The sequence below is a fragment of the Taudactylus pleione genome, unplaced genomic scaffold, assembly GCF_031769625.1.
Source record: "Taudactylus pleione unplaced genomic scaffold, aTauple2 ptg000114l, whole genome shotgun sequence".
Classification (NCBI taxonomy): Eukaryota; Metazoa; Chordata; class Amphibia; order Anura; family Myobatrachidae; genus Taudactylus; species Taudactylus pleione.
In genome coordinates this window covers 29,021,004-29,047,006 of record NW_028284516.1, presented here as the reverse complement: position 1 = coordinate 29,047,006, position 26,003 = coordinate 29,021,004, and the positions used below count along the sequence as shown (strand labels likewise).

The window sequence follows — 26,003 nt, the reverse complement described above, 5'->3', positions numbered from 1 at the left end:
ATTATATACTATTTTTTTTTTATGTACAATGATTGTTTTGCATTATATTTTAGTGTTTTGCTGGAGAGTGGTGATTTGTTGTACTGTACTTTTCTATGAAACATGGGATTATGCTAATTGTCCTTACATGCTTTTTCTAGCAAAATGAAGAGGAGGTAAATTAATTTGTTTTTCTCTAAAATACTACATTTTCCCTTCTGTGAAGATACTTTCTTCATGGCGTCTTTCCTCTTATCTTCTCTTGCATGGCCGTAGATATTTGGGCAACAAAGACCTTGGCATGTTGTTAATGTTAGCATGTATGTAACAATATACAGAATGATTTAGTACAGTTCTGGGTGATAGGAGAATAAGCCTGGTGTGTACTGTGTACAGCTTCCTGGGATGTGCATTCCCACAACATAAACAAGACATAATTATAATGCATATCTACAAGCATGATCATGCATTAAAAAGAACAGTAATAGACCTAATGTGACATTTTAAATTACCGTAAAAAATAATTTTATATGTTTCAAAGGCTCGAGCAATATTTGATTGACATCCACAAAATTGTAGAATGATGAAAACTTCTAAAAATGTCCATAATTTCAATGTAAAACAAAAAACTTGCAAGGCAAATTACAAATTATCCCAGTGATTTGTGTTATATGGTTTGTTCCATCAGATTATATGTATACATATGGTTGTCCTCAGGGCCGTAGCTAGGGTAGTGCGGCCGGTGCCATGGCACAGGGCACCACAGGTCAGGGGGCGCTGTTTGGGCCTGTAAAATTTCTGTTTATTATCATTCCCACTTGTAGCTTCCACATATCATCCCCAGCATGTCCTGGCCTCCCCTATCTCTTCCCTGGCCCTTCCCCATGAGGCCATTCCCATTTTTTGGGTCTATTATGTCCCTTTGAAAAATGAGGGGGGCGCCAATGCTCTTTCTGGCACAGGGCATTAAAAGTCTAGTTACGGCTCTGGTTGTCCTATCATGTCAAAACACATCTGTACAGTAAAACAAATTTTAACATGACTATACTTGTATACTTGTAACATGACTATACTTGTAACAAACAAACAAAAATGGCAGCTGCTCAATCAATCTAGCAGTACTAATCAGGTGCATAAAAGGGAGGGGTCAGACTAAGTAGAAAAAGGAGGGGGATTTAACCCCCTATTGTACCTCAGCACACTGAATAATACCTGCAACAATATATGAAGACTATATGGTCATAGAAATTCAGAGATATTAGTTGCATGCATTTGCAAATACATGGGAGGCTGCTGGGCCACGTCACGGCTTCTCTGTTACCAGCAGTCCCTAACACTAAGGGGTTCACGTCCGAGGCGCAGTGCACCCCAAAAAACGTCCAGCCCAGGACCCCCCCAGGGCATCACACGAAAATGGATAAAGAGTGACAGTGCAGTGTAAAGTATAGCTGTGTGTAAGTAATCATTAAGTGTGGAATGAGAGGTTAAAATATATGTGAAAAAATACATGAATAATAAACAAACATAAAAGGTGATGTGAAAAGCAACTATGTGTATTAAGTGTTGATGCCCTGAGGAGGCCCAGCCAGACCAGTCCCGGGGGCCCTACGCCCAAACGCTCACCCCAAATGTAAAATATACCAATTATAAGGCCTCATGATAAAGGCACATATATAATTTTGTCAAATGTAAGGCCTCATGATAAAGGCACATACATAAATGCATCCAAATTGAGAGCCAGCTTACCTGGGAGTCACCCCTGGGAACTCCAACTAGCACTACTAGAAGTTGCTTTTCACATCACCTTTTATGCTTGTTTATTATTCATGTATTTTTTCACATATATTTTAACCTCTTAATGATTACTTACACACAGCTATACTGCTGGTAACAGAGAAGCCGTGACGTGGCCCAGCAGCCTCCCATGTATTTGCAAATACATGCAACTAATATCTCTGAATTTCTATGACCATATAGTCTTCATATATTGTTGCAGGTATTATTCAGTGTGCTGATGTACAATAGGGGGTTAAATCCCCCTCCTTTTTCTGACTATACTTGTAACATGACTATACTTGTATACTTGTAACATGACTATACTTGTTGAGCTCTGGCAGCCTGTCTGACTCCCAAGCAAGGGAATCACTGTCCAATTTGACCTCACACATGGATGACCCGATTGTAGTGTTCATTCTAGCACCCTGCACCTGTCACAACCCGTGCAGCTCCTCTTTCCTGCCTGTGATGTTAGGGTTGGGCTAGGGGAAGGGCGGGGTTAGGCACCCCCAGGAGGAGGTTAGGGTTGGGCCCCCCCCCGGGAGACTTAGGGTCAGGCTGCAGGGCAGGAGGGGTTAGGTTTAAGCACTTAGAGGGGCATTAGGGTTAGGCACTTAGAGGGGGGTTAGGCACCCCTAAGAGAGGGTTAGGGTCAGGGGGGGGAGGTTAGGTTAGTAAATACAAAATATACTTACCTGTCGGGATCTTCACTGCCGGGCTTCCGCTGTCGGGATTTGAACCGCCTGCCATGCGGCCGGCGGTAAATCATACCGATTCCTTAGCAGCCAAAGGGGCAGATGTATTAAGCCTTGGAAAGTGATGAAGTGGAGAGTGATAAATGACCAACCAATCAGCTCCTAACTGCCATGTTACAGGCTGAGTGGCTGAATGTTGAGCACTCTCCACGTTATCATTTTCCAGACCTTCATACATCTGCCCCAGTACATGTTGCCTGTTGTGGGGAAGACTGTAGCAGGAATGAAGGAAGACATCTTTATCATGTGTATACAATGGTTCTGGGTGCTATAGTATCAGGCATGGACGGCAAATATCTCTGTGTGAGGATACTAGTCATGAAACCATTACATTTGCTTCATTGATTTGTTCTGAGGGGAAAAATGATTTCAGTTGAAAAGTCAGATTATTTAGATAGGCTGAAACTTAAAATAACGTTTCTTAAAAATGATAATAAAAATAATAAATAAGATATCATAACCTGCCATAGATCAGTGGGTCTCCATCTCTGTCCTCAAAGTATCCTAAAGATAGTTGGAACGAAAATCTGATAATGTATTGGGAGTAAAGTACAATAGGTGTCTGCTTCCAAACGTTGGAAAACATACATTAACGAATTTTACTTACAACCAGCCAACTAGATGTTTGGCCAGCTTTAGGGCTCCTTGAGGACCAAGTTTGAGAACCACCGCCATAGTTGATTATTGTGTAGCTCAGAGGTTCCCAAACACAGTCCTCAAGGCTCCCCAACACTGCAGGTTTTAGAGATATCCATGGTTGAGCACAGATGGCTAAATCAAATTGACTGAGGCACTAATTAAGTCACCTGTGCTCAGCCATGGAGATTTCTAAAACCTGAACTGTTGGGGAGCCTTGAGGTCGAGGACCGCGTTTGGGAACCTCTGGTGTAGATATGTTTTGTGCAGTTTAAAGCATTTTTGCCTTTAATATTTTGTATTGTGCAAGAAAATGTATATGAGTGACTAAGTTGTGTGTTATGTCTCTGTACAGCTATAAGCCCCCTTAGGGTTATGTCTCTGTACAACTATAAGCCCCCTTAGGGTTATGTCTCTGTACAGCTATAAGCCCCCTTAGGGTTATGTCTCTGTACAGCTATAAGCCCCCTTAGGGTTATGTCTCTGTACAGCTATAAGCCCCCTTAGGGTTATGTCTCTGTACAGCTATAAGCCCCCTTAGGGTTATGTCTCTGTACAGCTATAAGCCCCCTTAGGGTTATGTCTCTGTACAGCTATAAGCCACCTTAGGGTTATGTCTCTGTACAGCTATAAGCCCCCTTAGGGTTATGTCTCTGTACAGCTATAAGCCACCTTAGGGTTATGTCTCTGTACAGCTATAAGCCACCTTAGGGTTATGTCTCTGTACAGCTATAAGCCCCCTTAGGGTTATGTCTCTGTACAGCTATAAGCCACCTTAGGGTTATGTGTCTGTACAGCTATAAGCCCCCTTAGGGTTATGTCTCTGTACAGCTATAAGCCACCTTAGGGTTATGTCTCTGTACAGCTATAAGCCCCCTTAGGGTTATGGCTCTGTACAGCTATAAGCCCCCTTAGGGTTATGTCTCTGTACAGCTATAAGCCACCTTAGGGTTATGTGTCTGTATCTGTCACTTTTAATTTGGCAAACTGACCATTTAGGTGACGGATAATTGGTTGCTGTGGTTTAGTGCACTTGAATGCAGTGGCCCTGATGTTGTCAGACAGCGCCCCCTACTGCCTGGCTATACTGCAAAAAGTTTCATTGTGTGAATATTGTCACTAATGTAAAGGAAAAATATTGTATTCTTGCCTAACTTTTTTAGAGTGGAAGAATAGTTGTTTACAGGAAATATATCCACAGTAAATACAATGAAAGAGGAATAACAGACAGACAAATAAATCAATGCTAAAAAAATATGGTTACTGTTTTTTTTTCTGTTGAAAGCCTGACAGGTTAAGGCAATTTGGTGCTATAAATCGCCAGCAGGAAATGACTGATCGAAATGTATCTTATCGACCTGGAATACTCCTTGACCCACAGAAGACAAGTAGGAGAGTTGAAAGTAAACCTGTAACTGAGGACAGAGCTCCACCGGAAAGACCAAGAGTAGCTTTCCAGACCCCTCTCCCTGAGCCAGCTCTTCCTGGAAATGGCTTTCCTGTAGCTCATGACGATTACCACCGGGGATTGTCCAGCGCGCTTGGGGAAATAGTTGCTCCCAGGTAGGTATGAGATCACTTAGCACATAAGGTTGTATCCTGTGCTAGTTATGTTTCTCGTGGTCTCCTATACAATATTTTAATATAAATATCTGTACGCTATGACATGAATGGGAAATCAGTCATTCTATTAAATGGTGTTTATTTATAGCAAGAGTTATGTAATTTGACACAACATTAACAATATACAATCTAAACAGATAAGATACCAGACAGTGGAGTGAAGTCATAGCTTGCAGATTAGGGCTCTTGCAGATACGTATAAATATGCAAAAATCACGCAGTGTGGAAAGTAGTCATCATAGTATACAGAGTAATAATTTGGGATTTGTGGCTGGATGTCTGGCAGCCATCCGGGGTGTCCACGTTACATCACTAAGGGGATTTGGTCTATTTTCCCTATATGCCTACATGCTATTTCTAGCAGGGTATAAAAACCTCTTGTGTCTCACTGTGTCATTGCCTAATGTTACCCATTCACCAAAGCCAGGGTCCGAAGGTGCCATCCAGGCTCTTGCTATGCATACTTTGGCTGACATTAATTAATGACATATTGCCCAGTGTACTTATACCAAACATACAGACCTTTGGGGCCAACAAAGGGGTCATTGCCCCAGTGGCGGTTATTCCTCTCATGACATTAATCCATAAAAGGTGCATCTGGTGACAGGACACAGAAGATAAAATATACAAATAAGGTGAGTATTATTAGTTAACATTCGGCTTCTGCGCGTTCACTTCTGAAGGCAGATTCTGCCCATACCCTGTGGAGTCTGCCTACTGTAATGCCCAGAAAAATGCAAATTGCGAGCTGGTGACAGCAGCTCATGGCTAACTCTATCTGCCCCTCACAGTATACAAACGAAACATTATTTGGGATCTTAAGGCCGGTGTCAAACATGCGGTTTGGAAGTAGAAATTTATGTACCATTAAAGGCAGCAGATATCTGCTGGTTATTTATGTCTCTATGTGATCTGCTCTGTGCTGGTGCACTCGCCGTCTCCAAGCAGATCCATTATAGTGAAGGCAAAACACTCTGGGCTGTCGCACATATTTGCAAAAGGTATTGGAAGTGTCAAAGCAGCAATTTATTTAAAAGTGAATATGATTGTAAGCACCAGACTAATGTAATCACATCTCAGAAATGATGTTTATTTTAACCCTAATATCAATTCCTTAATCACTAATGATCCTGGATAAATAACTTTGTCCTTCGGCATTGGGGAACAGTGGAACCACTGGAGTATAGTCAGCATTGGGGAACAGTGGAACCACTGGGTATAGTATGTGGTGTGAGGAGCCTGGGCACTTTTAAAACTTCCGCTAAATCTTGTTTCACATCAGCCTTGTAACGATCACAGTGATGGTTTCAGTGATCTTCTATTGCGGCACACATTTCTGTACAATATTGTAACTATAGCATATACGGGTTCCGACTGAAAAATCGACATTAAGAAGGTCGACAAGCAATAGGTCGACACATGGTGGTCGACCGTCAATAGGTCGACAGGGACAAAGTGTCGACACACCAAAGGTTGACATGGGTTTAGGTTGACATGTGCAAATTGTCGACACAAAGATGGTTGGTCCTTTTTTTTAGTTTTTTAGGGCTAGGCGCTTACTGGAAGATTAGGGTTAGACACCTTGAAGGCTAGGATTAAGAACTGGGACGGATAGTCGGGGTTAAGCACTTAGCTCGACGGTTAGGATTTGGCACTAGGAGGGACGGTTAGGGTTAAACACTTACCCCGATGGTTGGAGTTAGGCACTAGGAGGGATGGTTAGGATTAGGCACTAGGAGGGACGGATAGGGTTAAACACTTACCCCGATGGTTGGAGTTAGGCACTAGGAGGGATGGTTAGGCACTTAAACCTAAGGTTAGAGTTAGGCACTAGGAGGAACGATTAGGGTTAAGCACTTAACCTGACGGTTAGGGTTAGGCACTTACCCCGACGGTTAGGGTTAGGCTCTAGGAGGGACGGTTAAGGTTAGGCACTTACCCCGACGGTTAGGGTTAGGCACTTACCCCGATGGTTAGGGTTAGGCTCTAGGAGGGATGATTAGGGTTAGTCACCAAGGGGAGGGTTAATGTTTGTAAATACTAGATGATGATTTGCAAGATTTGCCTGATTTGTGTCCACTCACGATCACAATGCCGATGTGTGTACCTGTGGCTCATCCGTCGTATCTTCATATCTTACCTACAGCAGGTAAGATCTGCCAATCTCGTACACGATGCACTGGAAATCGGTAAGGACGCACGATAGATCATTGGTCAGATTCTACATTTTTTAGCACCATATCGTGTCCTGCAGTGCCGGGGCGAGTTCAAGGGAATTCGCTGACGATATTGCATCGTGAGCACATCGTCTAGTGTGTACGCACCTTTGGGGTGAAGATTAGGGTTTGAAAAAAAATAAATAAAAAATGAGTCAACCATTTTTGTGTCGACCATACCCATGTCAGCCTTTTGACCATGTTGACCTTTTGTACCTGTCGACCCACATCAACGTCGACCTTTTGTGTGTCTACCTTTTGTGCATGTCAACCTATTGACAGTTGACCATTTGGTGTCGACCTATACACTGTTTACCTTGTCGATCTATTGAACCACCCGCATATACAGTAAGGCTGAGTGGTGAGAAGAGATGTTATAGAACCTGTAGGTGCATTGATTTGTGTGAAGGGTAAAGTGACATTAATACAAGACATACAGTATAATTAATATTGGGAACGTTTATAACTTGTAGACTGGATAGCGGACAATGACATGTCTAGAACAAACACAGTAATGTCCTAATCTATAGAATATAAGATAAAGAGTAATTTACTTGTTTGCTAAAAAACCCTGTCCTGGTATAATGATAATAATGAAAATAATAATAAAGTAATTTGGCTGTTACTATTTTTATAATAATTATTACACCCTTCCTTTAAATTCCCAGAAGTTTATAAAAGTTTGCAGGGTAGGAGGGTGCAGGGTAGGAGGGTACAGGGTAGATGAGGTTTAGTCCTTCTTTTTATTTGTTTTACTACATAACAGTAATACCTGCCAGTCCTACATCATGGCAGTCAGAATATAAACAGTGACACTATCTGCCACTAGAAACAGAATATTTCTTTACACATCATGTAAACTTTTTTTTTTTATTATAGGCTTGCGGTTATCCCTCCACCTCACCCACCAGTCTTGGGCGACAATTACCGGACCCCTTATGATGATGCTTATTATTACTATGGTGCTCGAAACCCGCTGGATCCAAACCTTGCATACTGTAAGCAGCAGTATCCTAGTAGATAAGGAGTAAATGGTCATTAGGTAACATCTGCTGTGCCAGCACCTTATCCAGACAATGTAAGATAATGTGTGTGCACAAACCAATATCAGCATTTAGTTATTTCCAGAATGCAGTGCAGCGATGGTAGATGGCTTTACCTAGGGTGGTCAGGGGCACAGACACCAAAGCGTTCATGGTATTTGTCCAGTAAATGTTGATTTTAGAGTAGGCTTCAGGCAAGGCAGTAGCGTTCACTAATTATGGAGAGTGTGTGTGTGTATATATACTGTATACTGTATGTATATTAACTTCTACTACTCTACATCTTTTATATTCTTGTATCGGGAATCGTATCATTATGTATTGTAAGTTTGTAACATTTGTATATCTAATCTTTTACCACCTATGCTGCCTTAAAGGCAATTTAAAATAATAGAATATTTCATAGCTTCAATTTTAACTGGGACTTTTATCCCTGTGCTGGGATTTTTATTTTTTACTTTTATAATATAATAATGTGATGCTCACAATATTTATTATTATTCTTTAAGTAAAATTCCAGAATATCATGTAGGGCTGTGCAATAAGGCAGAACAACTGAACTTATCATGATTGTCAGTACAGTGCCAAATTATAAAACTGACAGTGAGAGAGCCCTGGTCTCTAGAGCTTACACTCTAATGGAAATAAGTAATAGATTGCATATTGGGTATATTGTCAAGTGTTATGACATACTGATTTAATCCGGTAAGCACAGAAATAAAGTGCATTGAGGTGCTGGTGTTTGTGTAGGATATAGGGAGGTGTGGCATTAATGTTGTAGGTCCAAAATAAGAAGTTGTATAAGACAGATGTACAGCCGTGGCCAAAAGTTTTGAGAATGACACAAGTATTGGTTTTCACAAAGTTTTCTGCTTCAGTGTTTTTAGATCTTTTTGTCAGATGTTACTATGGTATACTGAAGTAAAATTACAAGCATTTCATAAGTGTCAGAGGCTTTTATTGATAATTACATTAAGCTTATGCAAAGAGTCAATATTTGCAGTGTTGACCCTTCTTTTACAAGACTTCTGCAATTCTCCCTGGCATGCTGTCAATCAACTTCTGGACCACATACTGACTGATGGCTGCCCATTCTTATCTAATCAATGCTTGGAGTGTGTCAGAATTTGTGGGTTTTTGTTTGTCCACCCGCCTCTTGAGGATTGACCACAAATTCTCTATGGGATTAAGGTCTGGGGAGTTTCCTGGCCGTGGACTCAAAATTTCTATGTATTGTTCCCGAGCCACTTAGTTATCACTTTTGCCTTATGGCAAGGTGCTCCATCATGCTGGAAAAGGCATTGTTCGTCACCAAACTGTTCTTGGATGGTTGGGAGAAGTTGATCTTGGAGGATGTTTTGGTACCATTCTTTATTCATGGCTGTGTTCTTAGGCAAAATTGTGAGTGATCCCACTCCCTTGCCTGAGAAGCAGCCCAGCACATGAATGGTCTCAGGATGCTTTGCTGTTGGCATGACACAGGACAAAGACTTGGAGGATGGCCTGGTGTCAAGAATGGCAGCAAAGAAGCCTCTTCTTTCCAGGAAAAACATCAGGGACAGATGGGTATTCTGCAAAAGGTACAAGGATTGGACTGCTGAGGACTGGGGTAAAGTTATTTTCTCTGATGTATCCCCTTTCAGATTGTTTGGGGCATCTGGAAAAATGCTTGTCCGGAGAAGGAAATGTGAGCGCTACCATCAGTCCTGTGTCATGCCAACAGTAAGGCATCCAGAGACCATTCATGTGTGGGGTTACTTCTCAGTCAAGGTAGTGGGATCACTCACAATTTTGCCTAAGAATACAGCCATGAATAAAGAATGGTACCAAAACATCCTCCAAGAGCAACTTCTCTCAACCATCCAAGAACAGTTTGGTGACGAACAATGCCTTGAATGATGGGGCGCCTTGCCATAAGGCAAAAATGATAATGAAGTGGCTTGGGGAACAAAACATCGAAATTTTGGGTCCATGGCCAGGAAACTCCCCAGACCTCAATCTCATTGAGAACTTGTGGTCAATCCTCAAGAGGCGGGTGGACCAACTAAAACCCACAAATTCTGACAAACTCCAAACATTGATTAGATAAGAATGGGCGGCCATCAATCGGTATGTGGCCCAGAAGTTAATTGACAGCATGCCAGGGTGAATTGCAGAGGTCTTGAAAAGGAAGGGTCAACACTACAAATATTAACTCTTTGCATAAACTAAATTTAATTGTCAATAAAAGCCTTTGGCACTTATGAAATGCTTGTAATTTTACTTCAGTATACCCTAGTAACATCTGACAAAAAGGTCTAAAAACACTGAAGCAGCAAACTTTGTGAAAACCAATACTTGTATCATTCTCAAAACTTTTTGCCATGGCTGTACAGAGGATTGGGTTTAGTACTTATCTAAAGGTGTCCACATTGTGATATAAAGTAATTACTCAGTATTGCATTTTGTTGCGTGCTGACATATATGTATATTATGAAAATCTGAATAAGATTGAAACGTTGAAATTCGCTTCAATGTGTCTTAGTGTTTTCTTAATGCCCTGAGTGCCGCACTTTTGTGTTTTACTCTATATATATATATATATATATATATATATATATATACACACACACACACACACACACACACACACACACACACACACACACACACACACACACACACACACACACACACACACACACACACACACACACTATTTTATGCAGTGTTAAATATACAACAGACTCCCAAGGTGAAAAAATTACTTATGCAGCCAGCTGAAAAAGAAAGGGCCACCTAACCCTCATACAAAAGACTAAATTCATACACAACAATTTATCAGCATACGGCACTCAGTTAAGTCCATACAAATATCAAATTAAATTTGAATACACTTAAATGTCTGAAAGGAAATGTTCAGAGGTTATCCCTGAGATTCTCAGTTGATTGTTCTTGCTTGTCTCGTAGTGTCAAATACAAGGAAACAAACACATGAAACATATCATAGTGTAGTACATCTTAATACATCAAATATGGACACCACCATAGAGTGTTAAGTTTGTTCTATGTCCTTGTGGAAAAGTAGTTGTGTAAAAAAAAGGTCCACATATAAAGGTTTCTTTAAATAGTGTAGAAATCAGAGCATCAGTTAAAAGAACAAAAGTAACCCAGATGTGAGGATCGCAGATTTTGGGCTCAGTGAGTACGGTACGCTTTATTTCTGTATGATGAATTGTGGACTCAGATGTCTGATGCTCTGATTTCTACACTATTTAAAGAAACCTTTATATGTGGACCTCCCTCCATTCTTTCTGTGAGTTGGGTACGCAACTACTTTTGCACAAGGACAAAGAACAAACTTAACACTCTATGGTGGTGTCCATATTTGATGAATTAAGACGTACTACACTATGATATGTTTCCTTGCATTTGACACTACGAGACAAGCAAGAACATACAACTGTGAATCTCAGAGATAACCTCTGAACATTTCCTATCGGACATTTAATTATATTCAAATTTTATTTGATCTTTGTATTGACTTTACTGAGCGCCGTATGCGGATAAATTGTTGTACACCAAATTATTTTATTTAATCTGATATGAAATTGTATTAAAACAGATTCCCCAGGCATGCAGGGATTGCAGGCTGGCCCAGGAGTCGGAGTGCCTGCTATGCATAGCATCCAGACTTATCCCGAAAATTACACTGTGTAAGTAACCATTATTACTATTCTTACTCTTCATTTATATAATGCCAACATGTACAGAGATATGTGATTCATTTACTTGGGTCTCTGCTGTAGTGTAACTTTCAGTCTAATATCCTGTTTGCTGTTTGAAGGAATGGCTTTATTTGGAACCGAGCTCTACAGAAGAGACTGTTAGGTGACTGGTGGTAGGAGTACTTTTCTTCCAGGTAGTGGTTTTAGACCAAAGTGCCTCAATTTCACCCTTTTTCGTGCCTCATTTCTCCAGCGAGTATCCTCGATAGACCATAGGGCTCTATGAGCCACGATAGAGCTCACAGAGAGAGGTTGTTTCTTACAGGCATTACAAAACAAAACGAGAAATCTTTGGCTGTCAAACGTAGTGACTCTTCCCTTTGTTCTTAGTAGTTAGGAGTAATTTGATGTAACAGAAGACACAGGTGCACTCCAAACTTTTACTAGTACAGAACCAAGACAAGACTTTTCAACCCATCTTAACCTAAAGTCTTGAACACCAAGCTTCGAGTGGTATGGTCCAAGATGGAGTCCTTAAGATCAGTAATTAAGAGCTGGTGCCAACAACTTTTTGCCCTTAATATGTGTGCATGAACATTGTCCCAATTTAAGACCATCTTCTTTTTAAAGCCAGCTATACATCCTACCTTTGGTGTAGCCTCCTTCAGACTGCTGGTGTTCTAGAGGAGCTTGTTTGGATTTTGAATTATCGCAAATTCAACATGGTACCCAGTCAGAGAATTCTCCTTCATGGTTTAAATTACGATGAGGCAGTAGAGCATTTTTTCGACCAGAAGACGAGATAAAAACTGTACAGTTTCTAGTGGAGGGAGTGTTGGGTCTTAGATGTCCTTCTGTTCACCTCTGTATGAAATGATAGGGAAGTTAGTCTGCATTCATTCGTGGAGTAGAAAGTTGGGACGAGGACTATCTGAGTCAACACCCAGTTTGCATGGGAGAATAGTTTCTGCATCCAGAGTTGTTCAGTTTGCTGGTAAAATGGGTTAATCCAGAGATAGATTTGATTACATTCCAGCACAACAACATTCCTAGGTTTTTGTTTTTGGAATCCAAGGACATGTTGCGATTGCTATAGAATGCTATGACAACATAGTGGAACTTCACGTTGGACCAATGCTTCCTTGGTTTGTAAAAAGGCCAAGTTGGAACATGTTTCATTGACAGTGGCTACAGACCCAAGAAGGGCTTAGTACTTACACGTAGTAATCATTGCAGCGGGTCCCAGTTGGTGCCTGCAGGAATACCTGCTGTCTCAAGGTCTATCGTTGCACCAGGGCCTTCGTTTACTGGCTTTAAATGCATGGCTTGAGAGCTAAAGGTCTTTCAGAAGAGATGGTGCAGATGATGCTAAGAGCTAGGAAGCCAAAGTCTCCTCATGAAAAACAAAAGTTCTGAAAGACTTATGTTCTTTGGTTTTTAATGTAAACACTTAGGTATTCACTTATCCTCTTTTAGGCTGTCCCACAATCTTTTTATTCTTACAGTCTGTGTTAGATTGCGGCCTTGCTGTTTATTTTTGTTAGAAACTGGCATCATTTCCGGAGGTTCAGAACTATCTTCAGGGGGGTTTACAAACCCAACCTCTCGATGTTTCCCCCTTTGCACTGTAGCATCTTAACCTAGGGCCTGATTCAGAGCCGCTCGTAAGCGGCCGCTCGTTCGCTCCGAGAGATGTTTGCCCAACTGCGCATGCGTACGGATCGTAATACGCATGCGCGAACCAGTCAGTGCGGCCGAAAATCGTTTGTTCGCTAAATAGCGAATGCCTGCTATTTTGATTGACAGAATGAGGCGTATGTGGGTGGTAACAGGGGAAGGTGCTTGAAAAACGGGGAGTGGAGATCCGAACGCAGGCGTGCTTAAAGGTCAAAACGGGCGTTTTAAGGGTGTGCATAATTAATACAGCAGCGTCACTGACCACGTCACTGGGTTATTTTATAGCCAGAACTGCTCGCAAGATTGTGGTAGCAAAAACCAACCACAAGAATAGCGAGCAGTTCATACGCTGGTCGATGTACTCGATTAATCTAATAAATAGCGGACATGACGTAGGATACGAGCGGCCAGGGGGCGTCTTTTTACAAAAAACGACCGCAAGTTTTGTTCGCTCGTTCAGACATAGAGGCGTGAACAGACCACAAAGAGCGAACAGTTCATTTGAATAGCCACCCCTATTTTCTGGACGAACGACCACAAATAGCGTCCGGCTCTGAATCAGGCCCCTAGTTCCTTCCTCATTGTTTCAACCTAAGGTGATTTAAAGTTTTCACCTAAATCAAGGGAGCGTAATTTCTTCTGCCTCTAATAATTTACCTTGTAGTACGTCTGGTCTTATTAAGACTGGAAGCTGGTCAACCAGTAGACATTCAAACAAACTATTAGCTCCACAATTTCAATAGGCTTATTCTTGTTTCGGTCTCCAGCTACAAGACCAAATCTCAGCTCATTCAGCCAGATCTGAGTACTTCCTTGGTGGCCTGGCACGGAGTCTCTGCCAAGCAGCTTAAGGTGCGTACATACGGGATGATTTTTAGAACGATTTGTCGTTAACGACAAATTGTTCAAAAAATCGTTCAGTATTTGCCCCAAAACGATGAACGAAAACTACAAATGCGCGCTCCCGTTTGCCGTTTGTTGTTTTCGTTCATCGCCTGAACCTCCTGTCCAACCTGACGATATTGTCAGGTTGGACATGTTCGGGAATGAGGGAAGGAGTCCGGCAATTAACAAAATCGTTCTTGATTTCGTTAAGTGTGTGTGCTCACTGTCGTTAATGACACTGAGCACAGCCCTGCTGGGGACACACGGGTCAATGTTCGTTCAGGGTGCACATCGTCCCGTGTGTACGCACCTTTAATCAGGCAGCCACTTGGTTTTTTTGTCCACACTTTTGCAAAGTTTTACCAGTTTCACGTTTTCACATCTAAAGGTAGATAGCTTTGGTTTGGGTGCAAAGTTTTTTATTCATCATTGTTTGAGCATATTCTCCCTTAGAGGTAGCTTTGGAACATCACCATGGTAGCAGTGTAGGAGTAATGAGGATTTTTTTTACTCACAGTTAAATCCGTTTCTCTGTTTCCCCCATTAGTAACTTTTATGTGCTTGAGTGTTTCAGTCTACGTTTTCATTCTTTATGGCTATCATTTAGGGCTTTGTAACTTGGAAACTGAGAGAGGGGTTGGCTGGGGGAGAAGCTTCAGCCTCAGAGATATGAATTAACCTTTTAGGTGTCCTGCTCTTGCACCATCAACTGAATCCCATTGTAACAGTATCCTACAGATGGACTCAGAGAAACTGAAACTGTTAGACCCAATAATCCTCTCATAACCATTTCGTACATGCAGTACTGTGAAATAATACAGGATTTGTGGTTTAATTGCAAACACATTAAACATTTTAGCATTGTAATCACTACTTAATATGGGTTTCCACTAAAAATAACTAAATTCTTCCCTTCTCTATAATAGATCTTTAATTGGACTGTCCTCAGTCGCTGTGTTGGGCAACGTCCAAATACTGTTATTAGAAGTGAAGAGGTGTCATATAGGTTTTTTCTTCCTCAGGGTCCATAGGGATCCACAGGGATACCATGGGGATATTATGGTTGGAAGACCAGGCACCAAACAGTTAGTTTCAGCTCCCAAGATGCCCCGGGTCCTCCTCCATATACAGTATACCCCGCCCCTAGCCAGAGGATTTCAGTTGTTCGTTTGGTGCGGCAAGATCAAGATGCGGGACTGCTGTGGCAGTCTAAGCTTTTATTTTTCTTTTCCTTTCTTATGTTTGAGTCAGCAGTACCCAGCGTCTGTATTAAGACGCAGATAATGCAACTCCATCTACCTCCGCCGGGGGCCGCAACATCAGTAATTGTGCTAGTGATTTCGGCGGGTCGCGGCTGAGCTTAGCTAGCAGCAATGCTGCGATCTGGACTGCACCGGATGTTCGGAGATGTCAGATAAGGTGATTCCTCGCTTATGAGGAATCGTGCGCGGCAGTCCTTGCTTCTGGTGTCAGAGACACACCAGAAGCCTCTGCTGTCAGGGCCCGGGATTGTACAGCTTCCTCACTATGCCAGCCGGGGCCTTATCGTCTGACGCTGGGGACTGGCTATCTGCTGCCATGAGGCTAGGTACTCTGCTGGTTGACGCAGCTTAGGGGAGGTAGGTGCTCCCCCAGCAGCTCCTACCCAGACGCAGTCCCTATGAAGGTTTTGCGCGTCTGGGTTGCTCCACCTGCCCTCCATGTGTATGAGTCGCTCACGGTCCATGCTGAGTGCACCCTGTAGCTGTGGCCTCAGGAGGGTCTGGGTCTGGGTCAGTCTCCCTGTATACCTCTCCCTTGGTTAAGGTATATGGTGCTCTATGTCCTACCATTCCTTTGCGATGCTGTAGTTGATTTAGAGCTGATTGTAATTATATTACATATGCATTGTTTGTGACTGTTTGCTAGCTGCTGATTGACTGTCTTTGATTTCTAAATCTGTCAAATATAACTATCACTGTTTTCTCTCCATCCTCTCGGGGTGGAGGTTTCTTTCTGAGTACTTCACATTCGATTGAGATTTGTGAAGGCTGTCACATTGCATTGTTACCTTTTATACGTATGTACGCTAAGCGTAAAAGGAAACAGGAGTTCAGGCAAGTATTATTTATGACTGTCAGTTATAGCCATCACTGCTATTGCTCCATTTGACCCTCAACTACCAGGTGTGTAGGGGTTAAATTGTACTTCACATACCATTCACATGCTGCCCATCCCCCTCTCTCCTAATTAATTGGAGACGCTCAGCTGCAATTAATCATGGAAATGTATGCTGAGGGGAGATTTGGGCTCTCTCTCTGAGTATACCTTTCTTCTAGGACCAAGTTATATAGCACTGGAATCCTACCAACTTTTTTGCTTGTATAAGTTGATTCAGTGTCGATTTGCAATGTGATTGAGATTTAGTGCCCATTTGCAAATATATTTATATGCATGTACATCCTACCAAACTTATGGGTTTAGGTAGTTGCTTTTTGCTTTTAATGCCCTTTTGCAAATATATTATATGCATTTTATGAGCCGAATTCAATTCAGTGCCATGTTAAATAGCTGCGGGAGGGAGCTCCTGCAGTTATTGAATTCAACGCGCTGTTAGCATTGTCGGGAATGGGTTAACTCTGAGAATGCCGGTTATCGCGACTTAACCTGGGTGTTAATTCGCGGTAACCGGCTTTCTCTGGCTAAAGTGCCGGGCGCACGGCTGTTAGTGCCGCGCTAAGCCGGCAAACAGCTGCACGCCCGGCACTTTTCTCGGATTTCTCTTGACATCGCCAGGGGGGTGCAAGACTAAACCCTTTAGCCGCCCAAACAGCGCTGTCTATTGAATAGCTTCAGGAGCTCCCTATCACGGCTATTCAACATTTAATTCGGCCCTAAGTGACTTATGCTGTAAAAAAAAAAATTGTTTTCTTTTGTTTTTTTCCTAACCCCCAACTACCTAGTGTATAGGGGTTAGAGAGTACTTCACATTTATTTTTTGTCTGTGAAAAGGGTCACATTGCATTGTTACCCCAACATTGAATGTAGGTTACTTGCAAGTATTTCCCATGTATCAGGACAAGGGTAAACAGGAGACTGTTGTCCCTGTGCTGGTTTCATGTAAATCCTGTGCAGTTGGCCTCTCAGGATTTCACACAGGATGGACTGTTTGTTGACTGTTATACACTGACAGTCCACCTCGCCAGCACCTGTTCAGAGGTCACCTTGAATGTGTACCTGGTCTCAGGTTATGACGCAGTTAGTCGACCGCTTACAGTCCCCACACTGCCTTGGTCTCAGGTTATGACGCAGTTAGTGGACCACTTACAGCCCCCACACTGCCTCCCACTTTGGATTACCCACAATGATTACAGCCTGCTTTGTTTCCTTTCCCATACTTCCTTCCTGGATGGTTATGTCCACTCAGTTCAGAATCTGGCTTTTAGCATCTATCTATCTGCAGATGTTACAGAAGGCATCAGCCGTCTAAGCATATAGATGGACTGCACCATCCTCTGTCCACCCTGCTTTCAGAATCTGATATATCATCTGAGGAGGCAGAGGATACACAGGTTTCTCCCTCTGGCTCTATCTCTGAGAGGGGGAGTGTCATTCATCAGTGGATGTTCCTCTTTAGCAGGGGTGGTTAATTCAATCCTCATTATAGAAGATGAAGTACCGGCTCCTAAAGCCTAATAAACTTGGTGTTCAGACACCAGAAGGTGATTTAGGCTGGATTCCCTCAATCTGAACAGCTCACTGATCTTATGGGGGAAGCATGGAACACTCCAGCTAAACTGTTCCAGATTCCAAAAAGACTAGTGTCTTTTTACCCTCTCCCACAGGGAGAGTGCATTGGTGGGAAATCCCCCCCCCCTACTGGGGATTCTTACGTGACACCTTCCTAAAGGGTTACTCCCCAGAAGGTTGTTTGCACAACTCCCCCATCAGGTCCTATAAAGGCCATTCATGCCCTGCTAAATTCAGGGGTGATCATCCCGGATTCTTTTAGCTAACAAGGAAGGAGTTATTACTCAGATTTGTTTTTGATTCAGAAGCTAAATGGGTCTCATCACACTATTTTGAATCTGAAATATCTCTACAGGTTCATCCATGAGCCAAGTTCTGTATGGAGACCCTACTGTCAATTATGCTGGCAATGGAACCTGGGGACTTCATGGTTCCCTGGACATACAGGATGCATATCTGCATGTACGAATTGCACTACTCCACCAAGGGTTTCTGAGTTTTGCTGTTCGTCAGCAACATTACCATTGCCCTTTGGTCTGTCCACAGCCCCTCGGGTGTTTACCAAGATAATGGTGAACATGACTGCTCATCTCAGAAGGAGTCAGGATACTGCCATACTTGGACAACCTCCTGATATTGTCAGTCTATGGAGGTTTTACAACATCATCCCCATCTGACCACTGCCTGTCTACAGGAGCAGGGCTGATTAATCAATTGGAAAAAGTCTTCCCATTCTCCAACAGAGGAGATGGTACATCTGGGGACGCTACTGGATTCCCTGGCACAAAGGATCTTTCTACCAATGGACAAGTTTTCGGCTCTACAATTGTGGGTGTGCAATTTGCTCAGCAATCAGAGGGTATCCATTCACTCAGCAATGTAGGTCTTGGGGTCCATGGTATCCACCTTCAACATGGTGGAATATGCCCAGTTCCATTCCAGGCCTCTACAAAAATGTATTCTCTCCAGGTGGAATGTACAACATCATCTTCTAATGTCTCAGAGGATCCTTCTCACTCCAGAGATTCGTCACTCCCTCCTGTGGTGGCTGAGAAAGGATCATCTAAACATAGGGGTGCCCGTTCTGGATTCCAAATTGGCTGCTTCTCACTACGGACGCCAACCTTCGCGGATGGGTGGCAGTGACCGGTTATCACACCTTTCAGGGAAGATGGACAAATCAAGAAAGTCACCTGCCAATAAACATTCTAGAACTGCGAGCAGTATACAGAGCACTGATCATGGCACAGGACCTACTCCAGGGCAGGCCGGTCCAGATCCAGTCCAATAATGCGACTGCAGTGGCCTACCTCAATCATCAGGGAGGCACAAGAAGTTATGCAGCCATGAAAGAAGTGACAACGGTTCTGATTAGGGCAGAATGTCATCTTCCGGCCATCTCAGCAATATTTATACTGGGAGTGCTAAATTGGGAAGCAGACTTCCTAAGTCGCCAGGACATACATGCCGGAGAGTGGTCTCTCCATCCGGGGGTGTTTCAACTCCTGGGAAACAAATGGGGCCTACCGGAGATGGATCTTATGACGTCACGCCACAACCACAAGGTCCCCAAGTACGGGTCCAGGTCCAGAGACCCATCAGCAGCATTTGTGGATGGACTGGCAGTAAGATGGGACTTCAAGCTGGCGTATCTATTTCCTCCGATTCTCTACTCTCAAGAGTTCTCAGAAAATTCAAGCAGGAAGGTGGAACGGTAATACTGGTGGCTTCGGCTTGGCCCAGACGTCATTGGTTCACCGACATACAGAATCTGTCCATAGACAGTCCTTATCCTCTTCCTCTATGGCAGGATCTGCTAACCCAGGGTCCTTGCCGACATCCGGACTTAACCTCGTCTGGCTTTGATGGCATGGCTTTTGAATCTTCCATCCTAAGAGCAAAAGGTTTTTCCAGTTCTGTAATTCAGACAATGCTTAGGGCACGGCAGTCTGCCTCTGCCCACATCTATTACAGAGTTTGGTATTCCTTTGGTCAATGGTGTTCCCATAGGAAATTTTGATCCTAAATACAGTCAGGTCCATAAATATTGGGACATTGACAGAATTTTCATATTTTGGCCTCTATTCACCACCACAATGGCTTTGAAATGAAACAAACAAGATGTGATTTAACTGTAGACTTTCAGATTTAATTTGAGGGTAATTACATCCAAATCAGGTGAACGGTGTAGGAATTACAACGGTTTCTATATGTGCCTCCAACTTTTTAAGGGGCCAAAAGGACAAACAATCCTAAATCTAACTTTCACTTTTTAATACTTTGTTGCAAATCCTTTGCAGGCAATTACAGCATGAAGTCTGGAACGCATAGACATCACCAGACGCTGGGTTTCATCCGTGGTGATGCTCTGCCAGGCCTCTACTGCAAATGTCTTCAGTTCCTGCTTATTCTTGGGGCATTTTCCCTTCAGTTTTGTCTTCATCAAGTGAAATGCATGCTCAATCGGATTCAGGTCAGGGGATTGACTTGGCCATTGCATAACATTCCACTTTTTAGCCTTAAAAAACTCTTTGGTTGCTTTTGCAGTATGCTTGGTCATTGTCCATCTGCACTGTGAAGAGCTGTCCAATGAGTTCTGAACATTTGACTGAATATGAGCATATAATATTGCCCGAAACACTTCAGAATTCATTCTGCTGCTTTAGTCAGTAGTCACATCATCAATAAATATAAGGGAACCAGTTCCATTGGCAGCCATACATGCCCACGCCATGACACTACCACCACCATGCTTGACTGATGAGGTGGTATGTTTTGGATCATGAGCAGTTCCTTTCCTTCTCTTCTCTTCCCATCTCTCTGGTACAAGTTGATCTTTGTCTCATCTGTCAATAGGATGTTGTTCCAGAACTGTAATGGCTTTTTTAGATGTTGTTTGGCAAACTCTAATCTGGTCTTCCTGTTTTTGTGGCTCACCAATGGTTTGCATCTTGTGGTGAACCCTCTATATTCACTCTTGTGAAGTCTTCTCTTGATTGTTGACTTTGACACATATACATCTACCTCCTGGAGAGTGTTCTTGATTTGGCCAACTGTTGTGAAGGGGTTTTTCTTCACCAGGGAAATAATTATTTTGTCATCCACCACAGTTGTTTTCCGTGGTCTTCCGGGTCTTTTGGTGTTGCTGAGCTCTCCGGTGCGTTCTTTCTCTTTAAGAATGTTCCAAACAGTTGATTTGGCCACACCTAATGTTTTTGCTATCTCTCTGATGGGTTTGTTTGATTTTTCAGCCTAATTATGGCTTGCTTCACTGATAGTGACAGCTCTTTGGATCTCATATTGAGAGTTGACAGCAACTGATTCCAAATGCAAATGTCACACCTAGAATCAACTCCAGACCTTTTACCTGCTTAATTGATAATGAAATAATGAGGGAATAGCCCATACCTGTCCATGAAATAGCTTTTGAGTTGATAGTCCCATTACTTTTGGCCCCTTAAAAAGTGGGAGGCACATATTGAAACTGTTGTAATTCCTACACCGTTCACCCGATTTGGATGTAATTAGCCTCAAATTAATTCTGAAAGTCTGCAGTTAAAGCACATCTTGTTTGTTTCATTTCAAAACCATTGTGGTGGTGAATAGAGGCCAAAATCTGACAATTCTGTCAATGTCCCAATATTTATGGACCTGACTGTATTTAGGATTTCCAGGGTACTGGCTTTTCTTCAGGCAGGATTAGACAAAGGTCACCGACTGGCAACTTTGAAAGTGCACATTTCTGTACTATCAGTCTGGTTCCAGAAGAAGATTGCTTCAATACCAGATGTTAGAATTCTTTTCCAAGGAGTTCTGCGAGTTCAGCCTCCTTTTGGTTCCACCGGTAGCACCGTGGGATTGTCTTTAGTTCTTAAGGGGCTACAGGCTCCCCCATTTGGACCTTTGGACTCTATGGATTTGAAGTGGTTAACAGTAAAGACACTTTTTCTTATAGCTATCTCTTCTGCTCGCAGAGTCTCTAATTTGGCAGCGATAACTTGTCGCTCCCCAATTTTGATTTTTCACCAGGATAAAGCTGTTCTACTTGTACAAGAAAGGGTTACCTTCCTAAGGTAGTGTCCCTTTTTCATATGAATGAAGAAATTGTTGTTCCATCTTTTCAGGCTCCAGACCTTTCTGTAGGTGAAGTCTCCCTGGAGGTAGTTCGTGCTCTCCGGATTTATGTGGAGTGTACAAACTCTGTTAGAAAATCAGATGCTCTTTTTGTATTGTATGGTTTTCACAAACGAGGATGGCCAGCAAACAAGCAGACACTGGCTCGATGGTTACGTATGACTATCTCTCAGGTGTACATTCTCCCTGTCCCAAGCACGGTGACAGCACATTCTACTCGGTCTGTAGGGCATCGTGGGCATTTAGTCATGGTGCCTTTGCTGAGCAATTGTGCAAGGCAGCCACGTGGTCTTCTGTCCACACAGGTTTTATGCCTTTGATACTTTTGCCTCTCGGGATACTTTCTTTGGGTGACAAGTTCTCCTTTCTGCTCAGGAGTGTCCCCCACCCTAGGGGAACTGTTTTAGGACATCCCCATGGTATCTTTGTGGATCCCTATGAACTCCGAAGAAGAAAAATTTGAGTTATGCTAGACTTACCTAGATAACTCCTTTTCTTCGAGGTCCATAGGGTCCACAGGGCACCCACCCTGACGCACCTGGCTTCATTGGGTGATTTTTCTTTCGGTCACAGATTCCCTCATTTTTGTGTAAGAGTGTTTCTGGTGTACGATTGTTCTTTTTTTCTCCTCTTTCCTTCTCTTGCCTTGAGGCTTGTTAACTAAACTGAATTGCTATGGCTAGGGGCGGGGTATATATTGAGGAGGACCCAGGGCATCTTGGGAGCTGAAGCTTTAACTGTTTGGTGCCTGGTCTTCCAACCATAATATCCCTATGGACCTCGCACAAAAGCAGTTATAAGTCTACCATAACTCTAATTATTTAGAAGTGAAAAAGCCCTTAATATATTTTAATTATAAATAATGCAATTAACTTGTAAATAACTTAATCTAAATTTATATACTTTATTCTTAATTCCTCGTTTTGGCATTTGCAATGTGAAGGCCTTCATCACGTACTATGGGGAACACCTAAGATAACATGTGTTTGCATATAATCATGTGTATATACAGGTTGAGTCTCGAATATATAAATATTCCGAAATACAGAATATTTTTAGCATGAGTGATATAGTGAAACCTTTGCTTTTTGATGGTTCAATGTACACAAACTTTGTTGAAGGCACAAAATTATTAAAAATATTGTATAAAATTATCTTCAGGCTTTGGGCCTGATTCAGAGCCGGACGCTATTTGCGCTCGCTCGTTCATAAAAAAGGGGTGGCTATTCAAATGAACCGTTCGCTCTTTGCGGTCTGTTCACGCCTCTAGGTCTGAACGAGCGAACCAAACATGCGGTCGTTTTTTGGAAAACTACGCCCCCTGGCCGCTCGCATCCTACGTCATGTCCGCTATTTATTAGATTAATCGAGTACATCGACCAGCGTATGAACTGCTCGCTATTCTTGTGGTTGGTTTTTCCTACCTCAATCATGCGAGCAGTTCTGACTATAAAATAACCCAGTGACGTGGTCAATGACGCTGCTGTATTAATTATGCACACCCTTAAAACGCCCGTTTTGACCTTTAAGCATGCCTGCGTTCGGATCTCCACTCCCCGTTTTCAAGCACCTTCCCCTGTTACCACCCACATACACCTCCTCATGTCACTCAAAATAGCAGGCATTCGCTATTTAGCGAACAAACTATTTTCGGCCACACTGACTGGTTCGCGCATGCGTATTACGATCCGTACGCATGCGCAGTTGTGCAAACATCGCTCGGAACGAACGAGCGGCCGCTTACGAGCGGCTCTGAATCAGGCCCTTTGTGTATAAGGTGTATATGAAACATAAATGAATTTAATGTATGCACATAAACTTTGTTTGAGCCACAAAATTATTGAAACTATTGTACAAAATTACCTTCAGGCTATGTGTATAAGGTGTATATAACACATAAATGCATTCTGTGTTTAGATTTGGGTCCCATTCCCAAGATATATCATTACGGTATGCTGATATCCAAAATACCCCTGGTCCCAAGCATTTTGGATATGGGAGACTCAACCTGTAATATACAACTAGAGCAATGCACATATACTGTATATAATAGTTTTTCATTATGAAAAAAAATGTCATGAGATCCATCCATTTTGATGCTTCGTAGTGACAGTAAGCAGAAAGCAGGAGGAAGAGGAGCCAGTTTAGGAGCATTTCCAGAAGAAAGACCTCGGCAGACCCGAGATACCGCTGTTTCGTACCAGGAGCAGTTGGAACAACAGGTGCAGTAACTTGTCAATGTGAATGGCTTCCACTATTTCAGATATTGTACTATAGTGTAATAAAAAGAGAACAACACGTTATTTGTCTGCAGATAAGGGAAACTAATGAGAGGCGCAGAAAGGAGAAAGAAGAGCGAGAACGAATTGATGCTAAATTAGAAGCCGATTTGAAGAATTACAACCCCTGGGGCAAAGGTGGAGGAGGAGCTCCGCTCAGAGATTCTAAGGGAAATCTTATCAGTAAGCGTTCAGTGTCCGTGTACGGGTTCTAGGGTGTATTTGGTTGGCATAAAAAGCATTTCTGCTTAATAAAGGGTGGAATTCAATTCAGCAAAATGTGCTGCAGGCAGCACACCTATTGGCTAATTATGGTAAGCCAGGTATTGCACATTTTGTGTGTACCTCTATGGGTTGCAAGAAAACATTTACACTGTAGATCAGTTATTTACAACCTTTTTTAACTCACGGCACACCGAACATGTTTGAACATTTCTAAGGAACACGATCTGTCCCTCTCGGGGAAAAAAAAACACAGATTAGCCCCCACTGGAAAAACACTCACAAATTGACCCCCACAGGAAAAAGAACAGACATTGACCACCACAGAAAAACAAACACACACATTGGCCCCCACACAAAAATAAACACACACATTGCCCCCCACAGAAAAAAATAAAACACAATGGCTCCCACAGAACAAAAATAAACACATTGGGCCCCACAGAAACAAAATAAATAAAACACAATGGCCCCACAGAAAAAAATATAAAACAAAATGGTCCCAAAGAAAGAAAACAAACACACACGTTGACCCCCACAAAAAACAACAATCACATTGGCTTGCAGATATCTGTAGTAGGTAGTTGGGCATAGCTTGGCACTTTTTGCCCCATTGGTGAAGCGCCATTTTGTGGGCTAAGCTGATTTTCACAACAATGCATTCCATTAATTCACTGGAAACTAGTGAAAGTTATGACCTATATATACGATGCACTGATTTTTTGTGAACAGTCTGCATTCTCATGAATATTGGACCGGTATGGTGCAGACAGCTGCTCTTTAAATGCTGTAATTAAAAATGATATTTCTACTTCAGGGTCCATAGGGTATCCACAGGATACCTTGGGGTATAGGTGTGACGTCAGTCGCCGGGCACCATAGAGTTAAGCTTTTCAGCCTCCCAGGATGCACTAGGGTCCCCCTCCTATACCCCGCCCCCGAGCCAAGGCACCTCAGTTTAGTTTGGTGCCCGGCCGGAGTCGGGTGCACCTGTCGGAGTGGGGGCTAGAAGAGCACCTGAAGCTTTCTCCTATGCAGCTGTGGCTGCACATCTGGGTGTACAGCATGGACAGTCAGTCCTGACGTCCATGCTGTCTTCCCTACACCCCCGCTGGTACCAGAACGCCGGTACCGATCCGGGGATGCTGGTGAGCATCTGGGGTCACAGCTAGCGGTGACCCCAGATGTTCCGAACCATGGCCGGATTTAAGGGGGACAAAGGTAAGCAGCGGGGTCCCGCGGTGGGTCCCCGCTGATCACATGGTCCTGAGTCCCCAGGCAGGGGGCTCCCTGGGGACTGGCTACAGCGTGGAGCCAGGCGACCAACCTGCGCTTCCACTAC

At 42.8% G+C, this 26,003-nt stretch overlaps 1 protein-coding gene across 4 annotated transcripts in view; it reads left to right on the top strand.

Moving 5' to 3' along the window:
- CSPP1 (centrosome and spindle pole associated protein 1) overlaps positions 1–26,003 on the top strand; it is a 124,656-nt gene that overhangs the window by 69,358 nt on the left and 29,295 nt on the right. For all 4 annotated transcript variants that reach the window (XM_088471485.1, XM_088471486.1, XM_088471484.1 and 1 more), the window contains 5 exons: positions 4,432–4,709; positions 7,865–7,983; positions 11,633–11,723; positions 24,268–24,382; positions 24,475–24,622. In XM_088471485.1, coding sequence (XP_088327611.1) covers positions 4,432–4,709; positions 7,865–7,983; positions 11,633–11,723; positions 24,268–24,382; positions 24,475–24,622 — 751 coding nt within the window. The remainder of the gene's footprint in view (positions 1–4,431; positions 4,710–7,864; positions 7,984–11,632; positions 11,724–24,267; positions 24,383–24,474; positions 24,623–26,003) is intronic.